Source organism: Pteropus vampyrus, unplaced genomic scaffold (genome assembly GCF_000151845.1).
Source record: "Pteropus vampyrus isolate Shadow unplaced genomic scaffold, Pvam_2.0 Scaffold460, whole genome shotgun sequence".
NCBI lineage: Eukaryota > Metazoa > Chordata > Mammalia > Chiroptera > Pteropodidae > Pteropus > Pteropus vampyrus.
Window position 1 is genome coordinate 112,257 of NW_011889241.1, and position 27,751 is coordinate 140,007.

The 27,751-nt window shown below is 31.1% G+C and overlaps 1 protein-coding gene across 1 annotated transcript; it reads right to left on the reverse strand.

Annotated features, from left to right (window-relative positions):
* Positions 1-6,674: 6,674 nt before the first annotated feature.
* Positions 6,675-27,460, reverse strand: LOC105306762 (NKG2-A/NKG2-B type II integral membrane protein-like). The gene is made up of 5 exons (XM_023524293.1): positions 27,247-27,460; positions 26,760-26,855; positions 26,165-26,218; positions 25,495-25,646; positions 6,675-6,728 (listed from the first exon to the last, which is right to left on the reverse strand). Exons 1-5 carry the CDS (start codon positions 27,431-27,433, stop codon positions 6,675-6,677), a joined length of 543 nt encoding a protein of 180 aa, XP_023380061.1. The 5' UTR covers positions 27,434-27,460.
* Positions 27,461-27,751: the final 291 nt, after the last annotated feature.

Genomic DNA, 27,751 nt, shown 5'->3' on the forward strand with positions numbered 1-27,751 from the left:
ACAGAAAAAGAACATTAGGTAAAAACTAAGAAATTCTAAATAATGTATGTTCTTTATTTAATAATAATGAATCAATATCAGTTTATTAACCATGGTAAATGTACCATATTAATGTAAACTGTGAATAATATAGAAAATGATATGGGTATGTGAGAACTCTCTATCTTTGTAATTTTTTGTAAATTTAAGACTATTCTAAACTCTAAAAAAACATTACTTATAAAATAAGTATTTGGAGCTTCTTTAATGAACACACAGAGCAATACATAGATAACGTATAATTGGATTGTACACTTGAAACCTATGTAATTTTATTAACCAATGTCACACCGATAAATTTAATAAAATAAAATAAAAAGAATGTTATAATAATAATAAAACTCATGGGCACTTTAGAAAGCAAACAAAGAACCATTCTAAAGGGAAACAGCTAAAAAAGCAGAATCACTGATATTAACTCTCATTAAACATGTGCACATGAAAACAAAATTTAATCAGTAAATCCGCACTTTATTCAATCAATGAGATAATTTTAGGAATAATCTTCAGTTAATAGAACAGACATCACAACTATTTGCTATGTACAATATGCATGAGATAAAATTGACATAAGCACTAGTTAATTCTGCAAAGTTGATAAAGCTAGAATATTTTTTATGAAATCAGCAGGTTATTTAAAATCTTTCCATATGGATAGCACAAAAGGCAAATAGTTTCACAGAAGAGAAATAATAAATTTTCAAGAAAGAGATTAGTATAACCTACAAACTTTTCTAGATAGGAAAAAAAAAAGGAATAGTTGCTATTTCTTTCACTAAAATTAAAATTAATTTGGTGCTGTTAATAGGTGAGAATGTATTAAGAAAGAAAATGTCAATCTCATTTATGAAAACTGTTGTAAAATCTTAAAACAGTACCAAACCAAATCAGTATATAAAATGAACATAGATAACCAAACTGAGTTTATTTCAGGATTATAATAATAATTTTCCTTTGAAAGAAAAATTGTTAAATGTAATTTGCTAGAAGCAATAAATAAAGAACTGTAAAGAACATGATTACATTAATAAACAAATAACTAAATTTGATATATTATTAACTTAATTAATAACCACAATACAAACACTGTAAAAAACTTATGAGCAAATCTAACAGAAATAAACAAGATTTATATATAATATATTATATAATTTTATAGAAGTATTTTCAAAAACAACAAAATTTTGATAGGACTAGCAGATCTAGTAAAGGTATCAATAATCCTAAAACAATTTAGAGATTTAATTCAATTATGATTAATATTCCAGGTTTTGTTATGAACCTTACAAAGTAGCATCTAAGATAAAAAGAAAGGAGTAGGGTAGACACAGAGCATCTAAATATTCTACTAACTTTATTTAGTTCTAATAAGAACTTACAGACCTGTAGAGAAGTCATAAAAAATACATACAAGTAATTTCTTGAAATAAATACTGTAATAAAACTAAGCATGGGGAGCTATGGTTTCACATATAATGGTCCCTAAATGAATTGATAGAGTGAGTAAAGGATTCTTTTCTGGGGTTGTACTTTATTTTATTTACTTTTTATTTTTTATTGAGGTATAGTTTACATATAACATTTATTAGTTTCAGATATACAGCATAATAATTCTATATGTATATATATTGAGACACAATCACCACAATAAGTCTAGTTAACATCCATCTTTAAGGATTCTGAAAGAGGCACATTTTAAGATGAGTCCAGGACTTTGAGTAAAAATATTAAAAGGAAGGGGAGGAGTTAAAAAAATTACTTGTGTAATTTTTTAGATGCTATGTACAAAGAAATTCCAATTTCATTCTCAGTGGTGAGCGTATAGCTCACTCAGCTTCTGTCAGGATGAGACATCTATTGAGGATTTGCTGAACATTAGTTATGCTTTGGTGATTTTTGAAATTGCAAAAGGTTATGACATCGCTTTTTAAAATAATTTTTATTTTTTAATTAATTTATTTTTATGGTGACTTTGGTTAATAAAATCCAGTAAGTTTCAGCTGTACCTTTTAACAGTAAGGCATTTTATATTTACACTCTGTGTTCATCTTCCATAGTTAGATTTCTTTTTGTCACCACATATTTGACCCCATGACATAGCTTTCATAAAACATACTTTCTAATATATATATTAAAAACCAACAAAAATGAATTTACACAGAAACAATAATTTAACTACAAAAATACATGTATGATGATTTCACTCATATATGGGATATAAAATTGAAAGCAACAAACAAACAAGACAAACAGAGACTCATTGACACAAACAACAGTTTAATGGTTACTAGAGGAAAGAGGGAAGTGGGGAGCTAAATAAGGGTAAAGGGGGTCAACTATATGGTGATGAAAAGAAATTAAAAAATACATGTATGAGCTACATATGTACATATTTATCTCTCCTCTTAAAACTATTGGAGAGTTACAATGCTTTGCAGTCTGGATTCAAATCATTTGAGAACAACCACTATCATCTCCATGAACCATTTAGAAACTACTTTTCTTAAATGAGAATAACCACCAAGGCTTGATCAATAGGCCTTCTTGGCAAGTAAGATATAGGCACTTAAATATCTGAGCATGTGTTTAACACTTTCTGTATATTCTAAGGGGAGGAGGCGATGAGACCACAATGCAACTTTGTGGTGAGAAACAGTTCTCCTGGCAGGATGCTCACTTCAAGCTGTGACTAAAACTGAATGTGGTCAGAAGTGTTTACTGAATAGAAGCCCAGAAATGAAAGAATACAATGTGTGGTTATAACCAATTGAAACTTTTATAGCCTTGACTTTTCTGTAAATGTGTTTGAATTGATAAGAAACACGTCAAAAAGACAGATTCTAAAATTCACATGAGCAATTAAGTAAATAAAAGGGACTAAAAGAAATAGAGCTGAGTCTGAATATGCGTGGGCATTTGAAAGCGGAAGTAACATGTTGAGCAATATAATAGTTAAAAAAATCTGCAAACATACTTGGAGAATATTTATTCAGAACTTGTTTATTCAGAATCTAAACTATTTATTCAGAACATTTAGCTATGTATTATGTACTGGGAAAGCCATATATAACGTCAACTAGCACATTAAGAGGATGAATACAAGGCACAGATCTCATACATCTTAAATGTACACTTCAGTGAGCCAAGAGGGAGAACTGGTCATCATCTTGGCTAGTAATAAAGAAAAAATTTCTTGGCCCCATCTCAGTTGAAACATTCTATAATTCTGACAATAAGGAATTCTACTGAGATGTCATTTCTTTCACAAAGAAATGTTTTCATTATGTTAACTTAACTCATGCTAGAAGACTTCATAGTTTTATTATCAATCTACATAATATAATGATATAGAAAAGTTTTTTTCTTATATGATATTATCTTAGAGTTTGTAAACAAGCAGTTTGTAAATAAACAGTCATATAAACAGTCATATAAACAGTCATATAAATGTCTTTTCAAAATTGCTCTTAAGTAAGTCACATGCATGACTTACAAATCAGATGACTTAAAATTTCTATTAACATCATGGTTATTTTTCTTTGATTGCTTGTTTGCTTGCCGCTTAACCTTACATTTCCTGCCATAGTAGAAATCTACACATTCATGAAAAAAAAAAGATGTCATTTACAATTTCTGGATCTGAACTCCAAATGGATCTTGTGTTTACCTCAGTATTTTAAATATTAAAGAATTCTAGAATTTTGTAAATGTCATAAAATTTGGACATTACTTATCTCAGGTGTCTAGGGAAATAGACCAACAGATCAGACAACACTTTTCCAAAGGAAAAAGTCTCTTGTTAGAGATCCGAGCAGAACCAAGTTCTCCCAAGTCGCATCTTCCTTCTTTTTTTCTTAAATTCACCTGATAGCATTTGGCCAAATTCTAACTAACTCATTATTCCTTCCTTTAACCCCAATAGATTCATTTGTGTATACATGAATAAAAATGCATGTGGTTTAAACGATAATTTTTACATTACCTTCTTGGAAAGTATCAAAATAACTGCTAAAAGTTTACAATATTCTTTCAGTATTTTAGCCAATCTCCTGGAACCTTTCTCTATTATTTTACACAGAATTAAGAACACCAAGGCAAAGCAAAATATGTAAGTAAATTAATTAATTAATTTAAAATAACGATATTTTTCATGAATATTGTTTCCTATTTATTTTTTAAGCTAATATTTATTGAGAATTTCCTCTGTGAGACAAGCGTATTGTTTGGCAATGGATATACATAGTTGAATAAAGTATAAAGCACAGTCCTTGTACTTTATACTTTATTCAACTATGTATATCCATCTAATTGTTTACACTCTATATAAGGTATAGATATAAGCATATTATTTTAAATTAATATGTAATTTGCTGTGATAGATGCAATTACTGGGTATTTTAGAAGATAAGGTTATAGATGACAATTTCATAATGGTGTTAGGGAAGGTATCCTGGATTAAGTGATTTGGGGGGAGTATTTTTAAAAACATGTTGGATATCAAGGAATTAAAACTAGAAGAACCATATGATCCAGCACTTCTTCTGGATATTTACCAAAAAAACCTGAAAACATTTATCCGCAATGATATATGTACCCCAATGTTCACAGAAGCATTATTCACGGTGGCCAGGACATGGAAGCAACCTAAGTGTCCTACAATAGATGATTGGATAAAGAAGCTGTGGTACATATATACAATGGAATATTAGTCAGCTTTAAGAAGAGATGAAATACTGCCATTTGCGACAACATAAATGGATCTTGAGATAATCATGCTAAGTGAAATAAGCCAGAAAAAAAAGTTGTAAACCACATGATATCACTCATATGTGGGATATAAATCTAAAAGCAACAAACAAACATGACAAACAAACAGAAACTCATGGACAGTAGATTAGTGGTTACCAGAGGGAAGGGGGTGAGGGTAGGTAAGTAGTAGTAAAAGGGGTCAAATATTTGGTGACGGAAGGAAATCTAACTCTGGGTGGTGTACACACAATGCTATATATATACGACATACTTTTGAATTGTACACTTGAAACTTGTTGGATTTTGCTGATTAATGTCACCCCAATAATTTGTAGCAAAAAAATAATCAAGTTAAAAAATAAAACAAATCTCATACTTAAAGATAAAATATTGACTTTTTTTTCCCCCTAAATAGGAAGGATACATATAGAACCTTTACTGTCCCTTCTACTCAAGATTGAAAATAAAACTCTGGATTGTGAAAACAAGTCAAGAAAAAAAAATAATTTAAGAAGAAATAAAGAAAGAAGAAATAAAAGTATGATATTTACAGACGAAATAGCTGTTTATATAAAAAATTCAGAAGAATATATATTTGAAATGATAGAATTCATATATAAAATCAGTGAAGTCATTGGTTATAAGATCAACATTTAACCCTCAATTGTATTTGTTTAAAGCAGCAAAAATTACTAAAGAAACTTTTAAAATAAGAATGCCATTTTCAAAATCATGACCGTAAAATATACATATTTTTGTAAGACTTCAATAAAGAAAAATAAAAAAATACAGCAAAGTAAAGGAAACCTAATGGAAAAATAAAACATAATATTGATTAGAAGAGGCAATATTGTAACATAATTAATCTTTATAAATTAAAGTTTAAATGCAGTTTCAAGCATAAACCCAAGTGTTTTTTAACAGCTTTATTGAGGTATAATTTACACAATAAAAAATTCATTCTTCTAGAGTGTATATATCAGCAATTTTTAGTATATTCGCAGAGTTTATAACCATCACCACTATCAAAATTTAGAAAGTTTTTAGCCCCACAAAGAACCAGTGTACCATTAACACTCATTTCCTATGCCCACCTTCCTTTAGCCCTTGGCAATTACTAATCCACTGTCTGTCTGCCTCTATGGGTTTGCCTATTCTTGATGTTTCATGTAAATTGATTTGCACCACATGAGATATTTTAGAAAGCTTGAATGACACAAATCTAATGTTGAACCAAAAAGACAGACACCAAAGTAATGATATCTGTACTTTTGGATGTGTATATTGTTTTCCAATACATCTTATGGGAAAATGTTTCATTGTTAGAACAAATAATATAATTCATTTAAAACTTAAGCAATCATAATATTTCAGGAAAAATAATGTTAACTGACAGAATCTAACTCAAATGTTTTAACTCTAAACCTTAAATTTGCAGTGATATATTTTTGGAGATGCACAGTGACTTGATATGAGGCCAGATGAGGATAGTATGGCACAGTTATATTTACCAGATGATGATTCTGCCATCCTGTAATGGAGAAAAATGCATAATTCTCTTGTTATATAGTATGGGGACAAGTTATATAACAATAGTATTTTCATGTAACTGTAATAAAAATATTTTCAAAATGAGTGATCACATTTTTCATATAATATTAATAAGAGCTGGTTATTAGGAAGACTGCATAGTCATTCTTTAATATTTATATCAATGTTCATTAACTTTGAACATCATTCTTCGTGTTTATAATTCAGCGTAAACAAATGCATTAATAATACACTTCTGAATTTTTATTTCTTATATTTTTCTTCTGTAGAGCATATAAACTTCAAACATAAGTTTAAAGTTTAAACTGCTTATGACATCCATGGCCGATCACTGCTTATACGAAAAAGACTCCAATCCATGATGGAAATAATATGAAACTCAGAAATTTCTACACCAAAATAAAGGACTTTATTATATAATTATTAAGAAAGTTTTATTATTTTTAAAATGCAAACAGCATATTTTTTCATAAGATCCTTTATTTTCAGAACAAAATGAGTGTTGAAACATAATCTAACACTAAAGATACATTAAAGTCAAAAACCACTTTTCATATTGCTAAAAACTTTCAACAATATTTGTACATTTGAAGTAAAATTAATGTTTAAACATTTAGGCTTAGTAGTTATGTTTTAATAAAGACAATTCTTATTTATGTAATTTAGTAGTTACCACTGTTGATAAAACTAATATAACAAGACTAAATAAATTTTCAAATGTTTATTTAACATATTTGATACGAGGGAACAACAGAGTAACAGACACCATACAACAGAAGAAAGTGACTTAAGCCTGATGCTTTGCAGCAACCAATCTAGCCATAAGAGGTGGCTCAGGGAAGCCAGTCCTCCTTCGTGTTTGAGAGGGAACCCCCAGACCCCTCTGCAACACCAAGCAACCTGCAGGGTGATCCATCAGGACACCTGCTAACAAAAGGAGCCAGGGGCAGTGCTTCTCCTTCCCCTACCAGGAGTCACCAGGGGAGGGACCTTGGAGGTGAGACCAGCAAAGGGGATCCTATGATAAAAGAATTGGACCCAGGAAACCTCTCTCTCTGAGGCCATGAGACTAACATCCCCAAACAGAGACATCTGAAAGAATGTATTTTAAAATGTTACATTCACATAATTCAACAGTGAAAATTAACTAAGTGCTGATAAATGCATTAACATGGGTAAATTGCAAAACTATCATATGGAAGTGAAGAAGAGAAAGAAAAAAGCATATTGTATGATTATATTATATCAAGTTATAAAACAAATTGAGATCTTATTGTATGAAAAGTTAAATAAGAAGAGAGGAGAAGTATTGAGAGAATACACAGGAGCGGGCCTCCTGAGAGCTAGAAACTCTTATCTTGTTAATCTGATTAATAATTACATAATTTTATTCACTTTATAATCAATCTGTACAGTTATGATATGTTTAGTGTCTTTTATGTATGACAGAATCAAATGGCAAAGTTTATTACAGAAAAAAGCATTTGTAGAAACATGATTTTTTATGAAAAGCAAGAAATGGAAATTATCAGATGTGCATTAATAGTATAAAATATAAATAAAATATTATAGAGTCAAACAGTGGAATATTAACCAACTTTAACATAAAAACTAAAAATATGTACAAAAGTATATGTGAACTGTGCTGATACAATATTGACTAAAATAAGTTTTTGATAAATTGTTTGAAGCATTTAATATCTTACCATTTCTTCTTCATTATTATGTAAAGCAGGTGAGAGTTCTTAGCAGCACAGACCGTCAGACTCTCAGTCCATGTTTTACTTTCAGTACTTATGTAATAGCAATTGTTGGAATATGTAAGCCACTCCACAACAATATGCTGAAAAATATTATAAATTTTTATCCAAACACAATTTAAAAAACACAAAAATTAACCTACAAATATGCATAGATATAAAAATATGTATATATATTAGATTTATGTCTACTCACAGGCTGATACACTTATACACATTCACAGAATATGGTCATCTCCCATTCCCTAATTTATGTGCTCATATAAAGCAAACATATAAGCAAAAATATCTACTCTTTAATATCCTAAAGTCAATGAATGAATTCACATTTTTAGAATAACAGTGTTATTCTAAAGCAATAGAAAATTTGATCCAATTGGCAAGAATGGTATGATGATTTTAAGTGAATTTTCTTCATATTGTTGCATAAAACAGAACACTCTCCCACAATCATTATTTTTGAATATTTATTGCCAGATTTTATAATCTATGTTCTTCCCCAAAATTTCTATTGTATTTTTGCCTTCCCTAAGATAGACAAAAAGATAAACTATACTATCACCAGACCTTTGAAAATCATAATATACCTTTCTCAATCCTTGTTATCAGAGACAAATTATTCTGCTCCAATATTACAGCCCCTAGAAGAAGTTAGAGTAATTGTTATAAAATTAATATTGATCTAAATAAATCATAATAACTTTAGTTTCTTAGTTAAAATGTGATGAATTGATTAAATAGTAAAATAAAATTAATTTTACAAAGAAAAAATAATAAAATAATTTAGATGCGAGGGAAGAATATTTCAAAATCTTGTAAGAGCAAACTTTGCCATTTCTTTAGATTAAGTAACCTCAAGAATGAATTTCTGTTTCTCAAAAAGGTATTTTAGACTTCTAAAGCATGTTTTTGAGTATTGAAATCTAAATATATGTATTTAATACTCTCTAGAATCATTTTGTTACTTACATTTTAGACAAATTCAGAATAACATTTTGCATGTAGTTGAAATGCATTAAAATTAGAATTCTACTCATAATATTATGAAGTGTTTAGAGGCACTGAAGATTATTAAAGTGAAAAGTACTCATAAAATCATTAAAAAAATTACTTACAAGGAATAAAATGTATCATTCTTACTACAGCATACATCGAAACAAGGCAGAAAATTCCCAGGATACCAACAATAAGCTTCTCTGGAGGTGATGGTAAAGCAGCAAGGAGAGAAATGGGAACACTGAGAAAGGACAGATGGAGACAATCGCTTAGACAGTTTACACACAGAGAACCCACATGCACAGGGAATCATATATATATAACTTTGGACTCCAAACCCATATTAAACATTGTAATCTTCCTCTCAGAATATACCATTGAATTTTCAGAAAATATAATGCTCCATGAGTTGTTGGTCAAAGATTACATCTTATAACAATGCCTGAATAAAATCAGTCCTCAGATTACATATTAGAGTACTGTATTCCAACCTTTAACTCTGATCCTCACAAATAAAAAAAATATGTGAGCTTATTCACTATTCTTTTCCCACATCTCTGCACCCCAGCTGCACATCCTAGAACAGTTATATTGTGTGTTCCTTCAGTGTGTTAACTTTACAGTGGTCATTCTTGTCATTCTCTTGAAATTCTAAAAAGCATTTTGAAGATTTAATTCCTCATAGGGTAGATATTTGCTGTTTAGTTATTGAAACCAAGTTCTTAGTGCCCTTACCTATCATTTGCTCTCTCCTTGATACCTTAGCCTGATTCAAGTTTGAATCACTTTCTTGTTGGATATTCATCTCTTCAGCTCAGTAACGTCAGTGACAGTGCTCTATGATAACTGTCTTGAAGTCATTAATAAAGGGTGTGAACACTGACAAGATCCCTGGAATATGTGAGTGAAGTCAATGTAGGTGGAGGGTGAGAGAAGTAACAGCACTGTTTTTTCAGGTGACCAATGGAAAGTCAGGTTCTAATTTACTTAGAGCTTTAAATAAATGTTTCACAACAGAATAATAGTTCTTAAAATGATATTTTATGTATGACATGATTTTTTGGTTGAAGCAATGAAAGCTAATAAATTAGGAAAGAAGTTCATGAATAATTATATCTTATTAATCTAATGTCAAATTCCACTGAAACATTTTAACACTGTTAGAATAACTATGGGAAAATTAAAATATTATATAGAAAAAATAAGGAGGCAGCAAGTTTTAAGACTTTAAAATCCACCAATCGTTAAAGTGTTCTAGTTGACCAAATAGTAGCCTTAGCATATACAGTAATAGTCTGCATTAAATTACTTTTATTTCATCACATTTAGTTATCAAAAAGACAGAAGAGGTGTTATTTAATGATGTTTTATTTTAAATGACTATGGAGTTCTGAGGTTATTAAAATTTTAAAGAAATATTTCATATATTGAAAAATGTTAAATGACTCACTGAAGTTATCTAAAACTTAATAAATAAATAAATAAACCACAACATAAAATGATTTTATAAATACTTATATGGGTAATTTGTAATTTATTTAATGGTTAAGATATGAAATCATAAGATGAAAAATAAACATGTAGATCATTTATACAGAAACACCATTGATACAAACTTACAGAAAGATCTTATCGCTGCCAAAGTTGATGAGGGTATCTTTAGTTGTGCAAGCAAATCTAATAAATCAGATAATATATTTAATAAATTAGCAGATGGGCTCTGCAGGTCTAGAATAAATTCTGGCTTTGAAATTTACAATTTTAAAAATTATTTAGTCTAGCAACCTAGTTTACTAATCTAAAGTGGAATAAAAATATGTAAATTACAGTGCATGTAAAACACTAAATATTCAATCAGGCATTTATAAACACTCAATAATGTGTTACTTAGTTTAATTATTATTTTAACACAAGTGCCATGTTACTATTTCTGGTTCACATCAATTAATATAACATAATCCGTTAGACATAAGTCTGTCATCAGTGTGGTATCCTTTCTTACAATGTTTTGTTCAATTTCTAAAAAGTCTTTTGATTGTTAATAACTAAGTTTAAATAAGTATTTCATGGAGACTATCTTATCCTTATTTTTATTACAGGTCAAACTGCTTTTATTTAATCAAAGTACATGTATAAGAAACTATGTTAGACCTTCACAATTCAATGACTTCATTTTAAGAATCATTTTTTAAATATAAAAAGTCATATATATAATTAATCTTATAATTATATTTATTAATTTCAAAATCTATAAATAACTGTTCCTGCTCATGTTGCTTATGAAGTTTCACATTAAGTTATATTGACTTACAAACCCAATTATGCATGTGTGAATGCACTTGAGAAATTTTCCACAGGCTAAAGTTTGAATATTTTAAGATATTCTCAAACATATTTTATATTTTATTCTTGTTTTTACCCTGAATTGTGCAAATAAGGATACCAATGTTTCTTTGATTTGATTGCATATTAACTATACTTCAATTGTATCACATCTAGAATTTACAATTTACCATTAAATGAATTGGGCCAGTAGACAGACTGGAGAGCAGAGACACATACCTCTGTAGGCCAGAAAGGTGTGCATCCTTTAGCGGAAGACCAGGTTACACCTATAAACAAACAATTTCTGTGGTCTTCACAGCCTGCATGTGAAGACTCAGTGTGAAGCAAAGTGAAAAAAGTAGATTTCTCATTAATGTATCACTTAAAATTTGAACAGGAAATTCTTGTACTTGAGCTGTTTTGAAGGCAGCTTATCTCGTCATACACCTGCAGAATATAGGAGACTTTGAGCTCGTACTATACCCTTTACTTTGTCCATTGGCAAGTGCTGTGAGAAAGTGTTTTCATATTCTAAATGATTTCTGGGGAAAAAAGTCTTGACCATCATGCTGTTAACTTGCTTCCATCTTCATCACAAGCACTGAAAACCCAGGGCTTGTTAGGACATTAGATGCTTAAGTTTTACTCTTACTCCAGATTGCTCAATCATGGCATTACATACTTCTATTCCTCTCATTATGTCATTTCTATCACAAGGAAAAATTCTAAAATCATAATCCCATGAACAATAGGTATTTAATGATATTGATAACTAGTATTCTGAAGAATCATTATACTTTCAACTTCATTATCACTGTCACAACAATCATCAGTTCCCAAATTTATCTTCCTAATTTCTCTGCTCTCATACTGAAAATCACTGCATTCAATTTTACTATTAGATATTAGTGATTTATACTTCCCCTGACAAAAAACAATGTCTTTGTAAAAGATAAAACATTAAAATAATATTAAACTATATCACAAAGAGATTGAAATATTAAATACTATTCATTATTTTCTTCATTAATTAATCCTCCATAACTAGTTATCTGTATTTTAATAGAAATACGTTTCGTTAATGACAAGCCCAAGTCTCACTATGTAGGGAGAAACAAAGGTAATTTTTTAAAATTTCACTTACCAAAAATAAAGAGAGCAGAAAAAGTAGACTTTGAAAGCACACATTAAATGACACACTAATACCAAAAGAAAAAAAAATGAAATCTAAATTACCTGTTGTGAATTAGATAGAATTCTTTTCATCTGACTTCTCGTGTATCAAAAAAAGGGGAATGTTTATCATTCCTAAAGAAATAAAATTAGAAGTAGCATATTATCTATCAACCCCACTTCTTGGTATATATCTAAAAAATAACATGATTATCTCAAAGAGATATCTGTACTTTCATGTTCATTGCAGCATTATTCACAATAACTAAGATATGGAAGCAATTGAAGTTTTTTCAATGGATGAATGGATAAAGAAAATACTATCCACACACGTACAGTAGATTATTATTCAGACAAGAGAAACAGAAATTTCTGTTATTTATGACAGGATAAAACTGTAAGATATTTTGCTTAGTTAAATAAGATATACAGAAAGACAAATAATGTATGGTATCATTTATACATGGAATTAGAAAAAATCAAATTCATAGAGACAGTAGAAAAGTGATCTCCAGGGGCTACAGGGTGGAGAAAATAGGGAGAGGTTGGTAAAAGGGCGCAAACTTTCAGTTATAAGCTCAATAAGGCCTGAGAATCTAATTTATTGCTTGGTAACTATAGTGAATTGCTTTTGAGTGTTGAAAATAAGGACACTCAAAATAATTCAGGCTCGAGATGACGGTGACTTGGACCAGGGTAAACAGTGGAAATGATGAGTAATAGTTGGATTCTGGCATATTTTGAAGTCAGTGTTAATAGGACTCTAACATAAAATGTGGCTGGAGAGCAAAGGAGACAGTCAAGGGTCAAATATGATTTTTGCCTTGAAAAACTGGAAATGTTGTGTTTCTATTAAATAAGTTGAAAAAGAATATTCTCGAAGGAGATGTAGGATACAGAAATCAGGAGTTATTTTTGGATGAACATGTTAATGTGAATTTTTCTATTAAATATACAAATATAGCTGTAGAATAGGGTCTCCTATGCCTGAGTCCTGAGTAAATGGTGCAATTTGGCCTGGAAAATATATTTGTGCATAAAACTTAGGGACTGATAACATCACACGAGATATTCATGTGGATGTAAAAAAGGGGAAGTCCAAGCACTGAGCCCTGTGACACTCAGATGGGAAGAGATAAAGGGGAAGAGATGAAACCAGCAAACAAGACTGAAAGAAGTAGCAATGAGATAGGGATAAAACCAAGTAAAAGTATTGCCCTGGTTTCAAGTGAAGAATGGGTTTCCAAGATGAATGAGTGATCCACCTTGTCTAAGGTTGCTGCTAATTCAAGTAAGACGAGAATTTATTATTGGATTTCCAAATATAGGGAATAGTTTCAGTGGGCTATTGGGGCAGAAATCCAAATTGTGATCAATTTTAAAGGAGATAGAAGGAGGAGAATAAGAAAGAGTATTACTGTGATGCAGCCAGGTGTTAATTAGATGTATTTTTTTCTGAGAGTGATGAATTATACTCCTGAACCTGAGTATCTCATGCATTATTAATCCCAAATACAATCAGCTGTGGTCTCTTCTCACATCACGTATTCTCCTTTTCCATATCTTGTCTTTGATGAAATTTTATTCTTTTCTCTTTGTATCTTGTATAGTTTCTACCTCATTTTCTCTTGTCTTCTAGTGCTCTTTCAATTCACTCACTTCTCCCTAGATGTTTCTGGTCTGTTATTCAATCACTCTGCTGTTTTTTTGGTTTTTTTTTAATTGAAATGATTTTGTTCCCATTTCAAAATTCTCATTTGTAACTTTTTCAAATTTTCTGGCTCCTCCACAATACCCGAACCTCAAGAACTGACTTCCTTTTTTGCTGTGTCCATTTCTATCTCTTACCATTTTAGTAAATTTAGATATTTTTACTTTATAAACAAAAATCAAGAACACGATCATGTCTTTTTTACATGTGTGCACAATATGAAATGTTGGGCTGTGACTTCCAAACCATAAGTAGCCCTGGAGGAGAGCATCTTCAGATGTTTCCTATTTCTATTTTTCATTCATAATTATATTTTACATTAATAGTTACATATTCATATTTTCCCCCATCATCGCAAGAAATCAGTCTTCCTGATGGTTTCAAAGACAGTCCCCATTCCCTACACTTCGCTTTTTATCTATTTGTCGTTTATGGTGAACAGCTCTGAACAATAGAGCAGCTCTGAACGATAGAGCAGTTCTGACAAACTTCAACCACAGTGATGCTGCTTGTCGTTCTTTTATATCAGAGCGTACCTTTTGAGATGAAAAGGAAATCAACGACATATACAAAAGGCACTATTTTCCTAAGGACCATCTATGTAATCTGATGATTTTTATTTGAAAATCCTGTCTTTGGTCAATTAATTTCCTATTTAGAATTAATCTCCTGACCATTTGGTTTGGTGACTTTCTCCTCAAAAGTTTGGTGATTCTTGATGGTTTATTTATGCTGATAATTGGAACTTTAAATTTGAACTTTTGAAATTTCTCGATCAAGAAGTAGTATTTCTATTAACTTATTATAATATAAGATAATATAAAAAGAAGCTTATCTCTGGCAACACTGAAGTTGTGGGGGTAACCATGTAGTTGGACAAGGTATGTGAATATCTTGTATTCTGCTTTCTGGGATTTTCATAACTCTATAACCAGGTGGTCACAACTGGTGGGACCGTATCTTCTATGCCACACTTAGCATAAAATCTGCCATCCTTATGTCAGAATACACATTCTCCAGTGCCTTTCTCTCAGAGCGATAATAACAAAGCAAACTGTATTGCTTTTGATGTTTTCTAGGTTCAAAAAGAGGCCACATATCCTAGATCATCACTGTAGCAAATTGAAGAGTTTAATGGAGGTATTTAATTTCTTACTCTGAAGATGATTCTAAGCATTCATCTAACTACTTTAATTATTTTACCTTCAAGCTGATCTTAAATTTCTTCTTTAAGTTTGATTTGCTATATTTGTCATTTAACTAATTTAGTTTATAATTTAATTTTAATTAATATTTATTTATAATTTAATTTATGATAAAGTTAATTTTCTGTGAATCTCATTGGATTTGTTTGCCATGTCAAGTAATTTTATAAAACATATTTTTTCTATTTTCACTTTATATTGTTTATGGTAGAAATCGTTAATTTGTAAAATTTTTTCCTACGGTTTCAGTAGAGATTACACGAGAAGTGAAATAACTATATACACTAAATCTGTTCTACTTGATCCAATAAAGAAATAATATTTTTAAATGGAAACCGTTATTTGCTGATTCACTTTTATTTTTATGTTCAAATAGCCAAAAGGTACCACTGTTAAAATGTTCAGCCAGCATAACTATGCCTTTGTTTTTATAAACTATATAGAGTCCGTGAAAATATATGTCCATGTTATATATATAAATACATATATATTTATATTTATATATTGTGTATATTACATATATATATATTGGAGATATTATTGTAAAGTAAAAATTACTGCATGAAAAGTTATTGAGAAAGACAATTAGAGAAACACAGTTGTCCTGGCTAAAAATCAAAAGGAAATAAAAAGCAAATGAAGCACTTAAAACCATTGTATCACTCACGTTGACTAAGTTACCCTATGAGTACAAATAATCCCAAAGTGTCAGAGGTTTACATCAAGTTTGTTTCTGCAGCAAGAGAGCTTTATTTTGTACTCTTGCCTTATAGCCCCTTTCTCACCTATGTCATCTTCTCTCCTAGACAAAATTTTATGGGATAGCCGCTGTCTGGAACATTGCTAGCTCTTGTGTCAGAGAAAAAAGAGCTACAGAAAACCACAAATTGTCTCTTAGTATTTCAACTCAGAAGTGTCCAACTTGAGACCAACAAGGTGAAGCTCATAATCCTCTCATCGGAAACATCAGTACACCACAGCCATTAAAGTGAATTCAACTGTTACAAATTCAGCTAGCCTGAATACATTTAGTACACAAGTGGAATAAACAAAACACTAGTGGTATAAAACAATAAGGAAGAAAAAATATATTCGTGTGTGCATAAATATCTCAGAAACAGATATAAACATATATATGTGTATGTAATCAATACCATCAAGGGGTAGACATTTCAAAAGCTGTGAAACAACAATATCAGGAAGATATGATAAATTATCATTTCTCTTGGGAAAAGTCACATTTTTCTGGGTTTTCATATAAGTTACTTTAAATATTATATCACTTTCGAAGTATGGATTCAATTATATTTCTCTGAATAGTATTGATTGTTTTTTTAGGAGGCAATTCAACTAGCTGGACTGCCACTGCAGACTGTCTCTTGGTTGACAACTCTAATCTCATTTCATTTCTGTGTTTTCTTTTCCATATAAAGACTATTTTGGTGTCAGGTAGAATTTGCTGCAGAGTGTGCACGCCAAGTTTATTATTCCCACTCTTTGGCTCTCTTCTTTTGGGATGTCACCATCATTTTGCAGTGGCTCAGCTTCTCTTGAACTCTATCCTCTGTTTTTCTTGATAGGAAAGACAGGAAGGTTTGTATTAACATTTAGCCAAATTAAATGGAATTGAATTTGCTTTGCCTTGAGGCTAAAAGTGGTATCTCATTTTGTAAATTTTGTTCTTCAAAGTCTGAACTATTTTTCCCAAACTCTTTGTCTCCCTCCCATCACCAGGGCGGGGTGCGTGTGTGTATATGTGTGTATTTTGTCCAGATTTTATAACTATTATCATGAGATATAGTCCAGTAGGAGTTTACAAGTCCAAATTCCTCCGGATTTAAATGTCTTTTTACTCATCTGAAAGTGATCTTTGTTATACTTCTGGAAATTTCATGATCTCTATGGTGTATGTTAAAATTTGATATGCCCTTCTTATGCTTGAATTTTATTCTTTGTATGTACTTATGCATTTTACTCTTCTAGTAATTATATTGTTATTGAATATTATTCCAGTACCTCTGAGAGGAAATCTTGGATTACATTGTCATACATAATTTGGAACAGAAGAGAAAAGAGAAAAGAAAAAAATAAATCTTGAATACAGAAAAACATGGACTTATTTAGTGAGTGTATGATCCTTATCCAATCAGAGCTTTTTCGGGGTCAAAGCTAAGTTTTTGTGTATTGTTTTAGGAGGAACCAGAAACACACAATAGTTGTAATTAAGAGAGGAGCCTAATAAAATGTAGGAAAGAACAACACTTATTAATTACAATGGTTAATCTTTTCCATAACTGTACACTCATTAATTATCAGTAAACAAATTTTTCTAATATATAAATTTGGAACATACGATTGAACATATACAGAACAGTCCTTCCTACATTGCATTTGGAACTGACTCCCTACAAAGAACACATATTCTGCTCTGCTCTAAATAATGTAAACATTCTAAGGGCACCATCTTCCTCTAAAATTAGACTGAAATTAGTCCTATTTAATACTCTAGTCCAGATTTACAAGCCCATTATAGTTCACACCTAACCTATACTCCAAATGTTAGACCCATAGAAAACTATCATTTTGATCCATAGGTCCCTGACTTCTCTGTGTCTCTTCCAATTCTAAATTCAACCTTGGTTAGCATCTCCCTATATTGTTCCTTATACTGAAATCATGTGGAGATTTTTGGAGTGAGTGGTTATGAACTAGGCTCATTCTACCAAGTAATTCCCTTGGCTTCTTATGTACACATATAAAACTTTAGACAACTTTTTATGCATGTATTTAAATATATAGAAAATTGTTTGTGAGATAACAGCAGATATTCCTCATCATTACATATTAAGTAGCTTCTGTGTTATGTATGTTCTCCATTCTCAGTGGTAAGAGATACACATGTATGAATAGGGCACTCCAACTTTAAAAGAAAAAGGTCATTTTAGTCTCTTTCCCTGGGAAACTACAAAACTTTCATTTGTCCCAAATCTCAGAGCTTTTAAGGGCTATATTGACCAAAATTGACAATGTCTTATAAAATTTCTTCGATTCCAAAAAGAACAATAGTCTCTAGATATATGCAAAATAATACATTGAGGGAGAAGGCTGGGGTTCTTGACCAATAAGAAATAGCATAGTCACTGCAGCTTGATTCTAATAAGGGAAAAGCATTCCTAGTAAAAAAAAAAATTACTCTCATTTATTGTTCATACATGAGATGCATTGAATTTGCCAAAGTCTTTTTGATTGAAAATATCTTTGATATATATGATTAAATTGGTTAAGTCAGATTATATTTTAGATATCTGGCTAAAATAAATTTATTGAAACACTTGAGATTTGATAGGTGAAAGAAGAAAGTTTGAGAGCACAGATCCTCTTGAAAATCTGACATTATTAAATATTTGGGAAAGAAAATATGAAAAGATCATATATTGCAAGAACTTAATATCATTAGGTTTTGTTTTAAGGCTCTTTAAGCATTATATTACATGCTTTTCAGAGAGACTCTTATTGGTGGCTATCGTTATCATCATCATGTCACAGGTGATGGAATGGAAGCATAAAGTTTTTAAGTAAAAATAACAGAGATGTAGTGAATACATATGTGGCAGGAAATGTTTTTCAAGTGCTTTTGCAAGGGTTTTTCAAATGTTATTTGGATAATCCATGAATAAGACACTATTTTTATCATATTTACAGGAAAGAAAACTAAGCCAGAACAGTTATAGTAACTGTTGTGTCACTATAGTCACCAGGCTAATAGGGTGCATTCAGAATTTACACTCAAGTGACCTGGTTTTATTGCCAAGCTTTTCAACTTTATACCATACTGCTTACTTCTCTTTTGTACTCTGATCAAAATTACAAAAAAGGATCTGAACTGAATCTGTGGTCTGGAGCCGAGTCCATATGTGCCCAACCTATATCAACTGAAAGCCAGCAAAACCACAACTGGGTAAATGAGAAATGAATGCTTATTTTTAAATGACAATGCAATCTTGGGGTGTTTGTAACACAACTGTAGCAATAAGATAGAGCAACTATTTACAGTCAGAGATAAATGTATATTAAATATTAATTTTACAAATTATATAGGATCTCTCCCTCTTATAATTGAATTACAGTAAAATTATATCTGAAACATTGTCATATTATGAAAGTTCATATCAAGTTCTGTCAATGACTAGTTTGTGTTTGATTTACACAAATATATTTACCCTTTTAATTTTTTTATTATTTAACACTTTATTTTTTTCATTAAATATGTTCCTAAGCATAGTAATTAAGAGAGTCAAATGAGGAGATAGAGAATTCGATAAAACAGGATCCCTTCCAAAATATCTGAAATTTAGTAAAGGAAAAAAACAGACATGTAAAAAATATTAAAGGACACTGAGTATACCCCATGAAAATGCCAGTCTCTACCCAAAAGAGAATCTAATCATCAATAATGCTGCACCAAAATCGATTCAGAAGGTACATGTCGGTACCCTTCTCTGAGCAAGTGGGGCAGATGCAAGTGGCTTTTATATAGCACCCTTTTAAGTGTTGCATAGTAACCTTGAGTGTCAATTATCAATTTATTACTCTCAGCTCCAAATCTGTCCTGTATTGTCTTTTCTGAGACAATGGAGGTACATCCTACACCCTTTTCTACCTTGTCAGCTCACATGATGTTAAGTTTTGTCAGGAAAAGGCACTGAAGAGACACTGCCAGAGAATGGGCTCTTACTCTTCATTTCATGGTGTTTTCTCTCCTTTGGCCACTGTGGTGTAGTTACCAGCTGTGCACACCCAGGAATTCCTGTGGCATTCACCCTCCGGAAAGTTTCTGTGGCCAGTGTCAGTCCTAGTTCCCCCTCTTCCAGCCTCTGCCTTCTGCCACGGTGGCAGGGAGTTCTTCCTGCTTGCCAGTCACAGCCTGAAATCCATCTTCACCTATTTAAGCCTACAGACTCTGGGACTGCTCTATGCCAGGGCAATCCAGTGAGCATATGCACCATAAAGTCATCTACAGCCACACTGCCTGCAATGTAGTCTATAACCCATCCTCAAGGAACAGTCCTGACTCCCAGATGAGTTCACTTTTTGCTATTCTTTAACCATACAGTATTCTTTATCATTTTCTTTTATCCCCTCTTTGTAGGTTACTGCCAACTAATGGTTAAGTCTTTAAATCAAAGTTTCCCTGGTTTTTGTCTCCTGACTCAATCTGCCTTATGCACTTTGCTCCCCTGGGTTGTTGAATCCTCATTTTCAATGTTCAAGGCCTAAAAGAATTCAATTAATTTGAAAATATGAGTAAAATTATCCATGTTGTTGTAGACTTAGAAATAACAATTCTTTGTATTATACTTTATAATTTATACATGATTTATTTTTATTAATAACAAAAGCTTAAAAATGTAATGTAAGTACTCATATATATATGTTTTAAATTAATATAGACTTAGAAATAATTCTACAACACCAAGTGTGAAGCATTAGATAAACTATAGATTTTAGGTAATTACGATGCATCACTGTAGATTTATGCTCAGGAACAAATGTACCACTCTGGTGAGTGATGTTGATAAAGGGGGAGGCTCTGCATGTGTGGGGCTGGAGACATGGAAACCTCGGTACCGTCCTCTTAAATTTGTTGTGAAACTAAAACTGGTCTCAAAATAATGTCTTAATTACAATCCGAGAAAAATCATTGCATGTATTTTTAAGAAGCTAAAAATATGTTCTTTATAAATGGTGAAATTACCATCATACCAAATTTAGGTAAGCTAAAGTGTCTGGTGCTTACAAACATATGTGTATAATTTGAAACAGGATTCAGAAATAAACTTGTGCTCATCAAAATACGCATATGTACAATTCCTGTCCAGCTCTGAAGTTACTGAGAACCTGAAATACAGAAAATCTCATGTCAAGAATTTGATAACATATATCTTAATATTTTGATGAATAAACAATTTATTTAGCCCAAATTTAGACAAATATTTAGACAAATAGTTACATATCTAAATTTGAATCTTTCTCATATAACTTTTCTATGAAACAAATAATTGTCTTTATATAATTGTTGTATATTGCGGCTCGTTTCCAAGATTAATTTTTTTCGAGGTGTAAAATATTAGAGTTTTCAGGAAACTTACTGTTTGGAAGAGAAATTTGAGTCATTTGACCACACCCATGCATTATTGTTTTTCTGGGACAGTCCAATCCATGAAAATACATTGAAACTGTTCAAAAAATTCTATAAAGAAGAAAATTTTATGAGAAGTCAAGTAAAAGCTTCTATACTAATTTGAATCTGTATAAACGAATAAACTTAATTCTTTCTAATTTATAGCCTTTTAAATTATTAAATTCATTACACACTGGACACATTTAGAAAATCAATTAGTATCAGAAAGAGGACAAATTGACATCAATAACAATTCCAGAGCTCTGAAAATTGAGCAGACTAATAAATTGTGGAATATTTATTATTGAAAAAAGTTTTAGATATTCAGGTGAGAATGGAGCAAATATGTAGTCTTCTTGCCAACTCCTCCTATGTCGCCCCCCATCTCAGATCAGTGTCAAGAAGAATAATAGTTTTACAGTTTAGGGAAGCTACAAAAATCATTGGTGTTGTTGCTACAGGGGCAGACTTGATTCACAGTGGGGATGGGGTGGTAAATTGTCCACTACTTTTTCACCTCAAAGTGATCAATTTGCTAGGTAGTAAGTGAGAAAAAGGTGCTTTTTGCAGTCCAAGGTTGTAAGAACTTGGAACATGAGGAATGGTATGGTGGGGTGGGAAGCTCCCTGGAATTACTTTTTATTTCATATATCCCAGACTAGAGCCAGAGAGGCCAGCAAACCACAAACACCAATGGAGACAGACAAAAGTCACAAGAAAAGTCTTTTCTCTCCAGTCAAAAAACCTTGAACGAAGCAGGATAAAATGTCAGAAAACTTTGACACTAACTGCCTTATTCCAACCAAAAACCATTAAAAAGTCCAGCAAAATACCACTCAAGAATGAATGGGAAATCAAGACATTCTCAGATCAAAAACTAAAAAAAGGTGTCACCACCAGGCCATCTTTAATAGAATTACTAAAAGGAATTATCTAAGCAGAAAACAGATGCCAAACGAGGGACTCTTGGGTTATCAAGAAAGAAAAGAAAACAGAGAAAGAGTAAAAATATATCAGATTTATAAGTTTTCCTTCTTTTCTGTTTTCAAAATTGTTTAATAGTCGAGGCAAAATTATAAATTGAAGTAAATTATAACATTCTCCGATGTGATTCTCAATGCATGTAGTTAAAACATTTAAGAAAATTATATTATGAATGGACACAGTAATGGGACGTAAGGGAGGTAAGGTTTTACTCAAACTCCTGCAGGCTATGTAGACTGTGATTTATACACAGTAGTCCCCATTTATCCTTGGTTTCATTTCCCCTGTTTCAGATACCCACAGTCAACCTGGATCTGAAAGTATTAAATAGGAAATGCCAAAATGAGAAAGTTCATAAATTTTAATAGGGTGAAGTTCTGAGTAGCGTGGTGAAATCTCACACTATCCCACTCCTTTCTGCCCAAGATCTGAATCATCCCTTGGTCCAACAAAACACACTGTACATGCTCCCGCCTATTAGTGTTAGTCACTTAGTACTTAGTCACTTGGTTATCAGATCCAGTGCTGCAATGTCTCAGAACTTGTATTCAAGTAAGCCTTATTATACTTAATAAGGAAACCAAAGCTCAAGGCTAATGATTCTGGCAATTTGATACATCAAAGAGAAACTGTGAAGTGGTTCCTTTAAGGGAAGAGGTGAAAAATCTTGATTTAATACGGAAAGGAAAAAAATCTTATGCAGAGATTGCTAAAATCTACAGTAAGAAATAACCCTCTATCTGTGAAATGGTGAAGGAAAAAGAAATGTGTGTTAGTTTTGCTACTGCACCTCAAAAAGGATAGGTATAGTACACTAAGATATTTTGAGATAGAAATGAGAGAGACCACATTTATATAACTTTTATGACAATATATTGTGTAATTTTATTAGTAGTTATTAATTTTATTAGTAGCTATTTTTTTAGTAGTTATTCCTGTTAAGCTCTTACTGTAACTAGCTTGTAAATTAAACTTTATCTTAGGTATGTATGTATAAGAAAAATCATCATGTATACGAATTTCAGTACTATCAGTGATTTGAAGCATCCACTGGGATCTTGGAACATATCTCTTAATATAAGATGAGAATACTGTGTATGTGTATATAATATTATATACACATAATATTTTATATATTTTCACAGTATAAAGATATATAAAAGATATTATCTCTATGTTGAACAGATGAGAGGATGAGATATGTATATGTAGAATTATATATGTAAATATACTTACTCATGAAAAAATAATCTTCACGATAAATTATGACCCCTCGATTACATAATGTGTAGAAAAGTATCAACTTCACATCTACTGCACAGAGTCACAAATACAGAGCCACAAATACATAAATTCACAATGGATTATAGACTTAAATGTAAAAATTAATAAATAAAGAAGAAAGATACAACCTAGAGAGTAATGTAGGAGATTATCTTCATGAACTTGGACTGATTTCTGAAATAAGTCCAAATAATCACTAACACCCAAAATGATAAGTTGGACTATGCTAACATTTAATAAATTCTAGTCATTAAAAAACTTCAAGAGGAGAGCGAAAATGGAGTCATGAGGTCAAAAAAGCTAATAATGTCTGATAAATTTAATGAAGAGCTCATATTTGAAAGATAAAAAGAACAGCTATGAAGAAAATGTTAGACAGCATATAGCATATAGAAATGGGCAAGAGACATAAACAGGCCCTTCTCTTTCTCACAGAAGAGAATGTCATAATGATTAGTAGCCCAAAAGATGTGTTCAATCTAATAGTAATCAGAAAAATGCCTATTTAGGTCATAATGATACTTTTTTGCAATGATAAGAAATTATGACATTAAAATTCCTGATCATGCTATTTTAGATCAAAGGACTATATGGTAAAATATGTATTTACACAGTAAACTAAAAAAAAGTAGTGATAATTAAATAAATTGGACATATACATATATTTATGACCTTGCAATTTTATTTGTCATGTACAGAACAATATATTATAATTCTATAGATATATGATTATCACAATATAATTATATTTATATATTATTATTGTGTTATTATAAATATAACATTTATATTACATATCTTTTCACATGGCATTTTTATATAATATATAAATTATTAATACAGAATTGTAGAAAATATACATGAGGGTTTTTATAAAATAATTATTCATAATACCCACACATTACTAAAACAACTATATTCTGAGTAGGAGAGATTAAAGGTGTCATGTATATACAATTATAGCGCTAAAAATTAACAAAGTACAGATAAATGCAGTAGTATAGAAAAATTGCAAAAATGTCATGTGGAAATAAAAGAAGACACACATAAAATGCGTACTGAATGATCCTCATTATATAAAGTTCAATGAATCCAAGATAATTTTAATATTGAAAATCAGAATAATGGTTATGTAAGGAGGGAGAACTTCTGAGAAGATACACAGGAGAAAGGCTACTGCAAACTGGAAACTGTTTCAATTCTGATTTGTAATTACATGGGTCTTTCCAGTTTGTAATCGAACTGCACAATGATGATATGATTAGTTTCCTTGATATATTGTAAAACTAAACAGTGAAATTTATTAGCAAGGAAAGCAATTATGGAAACATGATTGTCTATGAAATCTAAGAACTGAAAATCATCACATGTTCATTAATAGCATAAAATATAAATGAAAGTTTACAGTGTGAAACAATAGTATATTAACAGACTTTAAGATAAAATACAGTTGCATACAAAAATATGAATATATTCTACAATATCCGATAGACCAAAAAATCTTTTAATAAAATGTTGGAACATTTAGAATCTTACCATTTCTTCTTCATTATCTATATAAAGCAGCTTAGAGTTCTTAGAAGCACAGGCAGTCAGACTCTCATTCCACGTTTTCCTTTTGGTACTAAAGTAATAGCAATTGTTGGAATATGTAAACCACTCCTTTGGACAACTACCACAATGATATGCTGAAGAAGTTATCAAAAAAGAATTTGAATTTTAAAAAGTAAAAGTTAATTTACATTTGCCTAAGTATAAACATATATGTGCATAACGTATCTATGCACCCTCACTGGCTGCTACATATGAAACAAAACACAGTCACACACATTCACAGAGAAGAGTCAGCCTCTCAGCCCCTAATTTATGTGCCGTTAACAAGAAAACACACAAGCAACAATATCCACTCTAACTCATGTCCTGATTGCCAATGAACAAACCCACTTTTTTAGAAGAGTAAAGTTATTTCTTTCATGGAATAGCAGGAGGAAATTCTAGCCAAGTGGCAACATGGATATGATGATTTAAAATGAATATTTCTTCATATTGTTGCATAAGAAGGAACATTCTCTTATAATTATTATTTATGAATATCTATTACCCAATATTATAATTTGTTAAAAAAAAAACTTACTATTTTAATCTACCCTGAGTTAGAGGCAAAGTATAAACTACTAATATCAGAAGTTTGAAAATCATTCTGTACCTGTCTGGGTTCCTGTTACCAAGGAGGAATTATTCTGCCCTGGGATTAAGGTAGCTAAAAAAATACGAAAGTAATTATTACTAAAAAAATAATATTTTCAACAATCTGAATCAAAATACTTTTTGTTTCTGACTTTGAAATTTGACATGTTTAGGATTAGAATAATCTTGGATAAAGCTGACTATACTAAGACAAATTAATAAAGTAATAAAAGAGTTTGGGGAAAACTATTTCAAAATCCTAAAGGATGAAACTTCACTATCTCTTGCAAATTAGATTTAACCAATCTCAAGAATGAATTTATATTTCTCAATAAGATCTTTTAGTCTCCTAAAGCATGTCTCAAGTTATGAAATCAGAATATATATATATATATGTATGTACATATATATATGCATTTATTTATAAAATACGTCCTACAAACATTCTGATATTTTGACCTTGGACTTATTCAGAATAACATTTCACATTTAGTCTAAATGCATACAGTAAAATAAGAGTTCTATGCCATAATACTATAAAGTGTTTGAAGGCACTGATGATATGCCTATAAACGAAGAAAAATTTCCTTATAAACTTTCAAAACTTTACTTACAGAAAATAACTGCTATTATTACCACAGTGGACATCAAGACAAGGCAGATGACCACCAGGATCCCAGCAATGAGCTTCTCTGGAGGTGATGGTAAAGCTGCAGGGAGAGAAACAGGAACACTGAGAAAGGACAGATGGACACAATTGCTTAGACAGTTTACACACGGAGAACCAACATGCACAAAGAATTGTATACATAGCTTGGACCCTCAAAACGATATCTACCATTGTAATCCTCCTCTCAGAAACACTACTGCATTTTCAGGATCTATGATGCCCCATGAGTTGTTGGTCAAAGACTGCACCTTACATTGATACCTGAATAAAATTAGTCCTGAGAATTCATGTTAGAATATTGTATTCCAAATTCAAGTTCTGATCCTCACAAAGGAAAAAATGTGAGTCTATCTACTATTCTCTCCTCACATTTCTGCAACACAACTACAAATCCTGGAACAGATATACTGTGTGTCTGTTAAATGTTTTACCTTTGCAGTGGTATTTCTCATCATTCCCTTGAAGATCCTGAGAAGCATCTTGAAGGTTTAATTCTGCGTAGGTTATCTCCTGCTCACTTACTGAGATGGAGCTTTTCATACCCTTAGGTTTTACTTGTTGTCTCTTTGAATACCTGGCCACATTCAGTTCTGCATAGGCTACGCCTTGGTTACTCATCTCTGCAGCTGAGTGGTGTCCAGGACTGTGCTGTGAGGTAAGTGTACTTAAGAATAAATGGTATATGCACTAACCAAGATGCCTAGCAGAGTAAAACTGGGTGGAGTAAAGGGTGAGTATTGGGTTCATTTCCCAGTTGAAAAAACTAAAGGTCATGTTCTAAAACCCTTAGAGCTTTAAGCAATTGTCTCATGATTAAATACATTTTTTAAAAATATTTTACATTTGACAATATATTATTAGTTGGAGCACTGAAAAATGATAAATTAATGAGGAATAAAGACATTCACAAACAATAATATCCTCACTATAAGTCAG

Bases quoted from the DNA above. Each gene is read 5' to 3' on its own strand.
- LOC105306762 (XM_023524293.1), bottom strand. From the start codon at position 27,433: ATGAGTAACCAAGGCGTAGCCTATGCAGAACTGAATGTGGCCAGGTAT. The intron at 25,647-26,164 runs GTACAGAATGAT...TAACTTCTTCAG, and splicing joins GGTAACAGGAACCCAGACAG to CATATCATTGTGGTAGTTGT. The intron at 6,729-25,494 runs GTAAGATTCTAA...ATTTTGGTGTAG, and splicing joins TAGATAATGAAGAAGAAATG to AAATTTCTGAGTTTCATATT.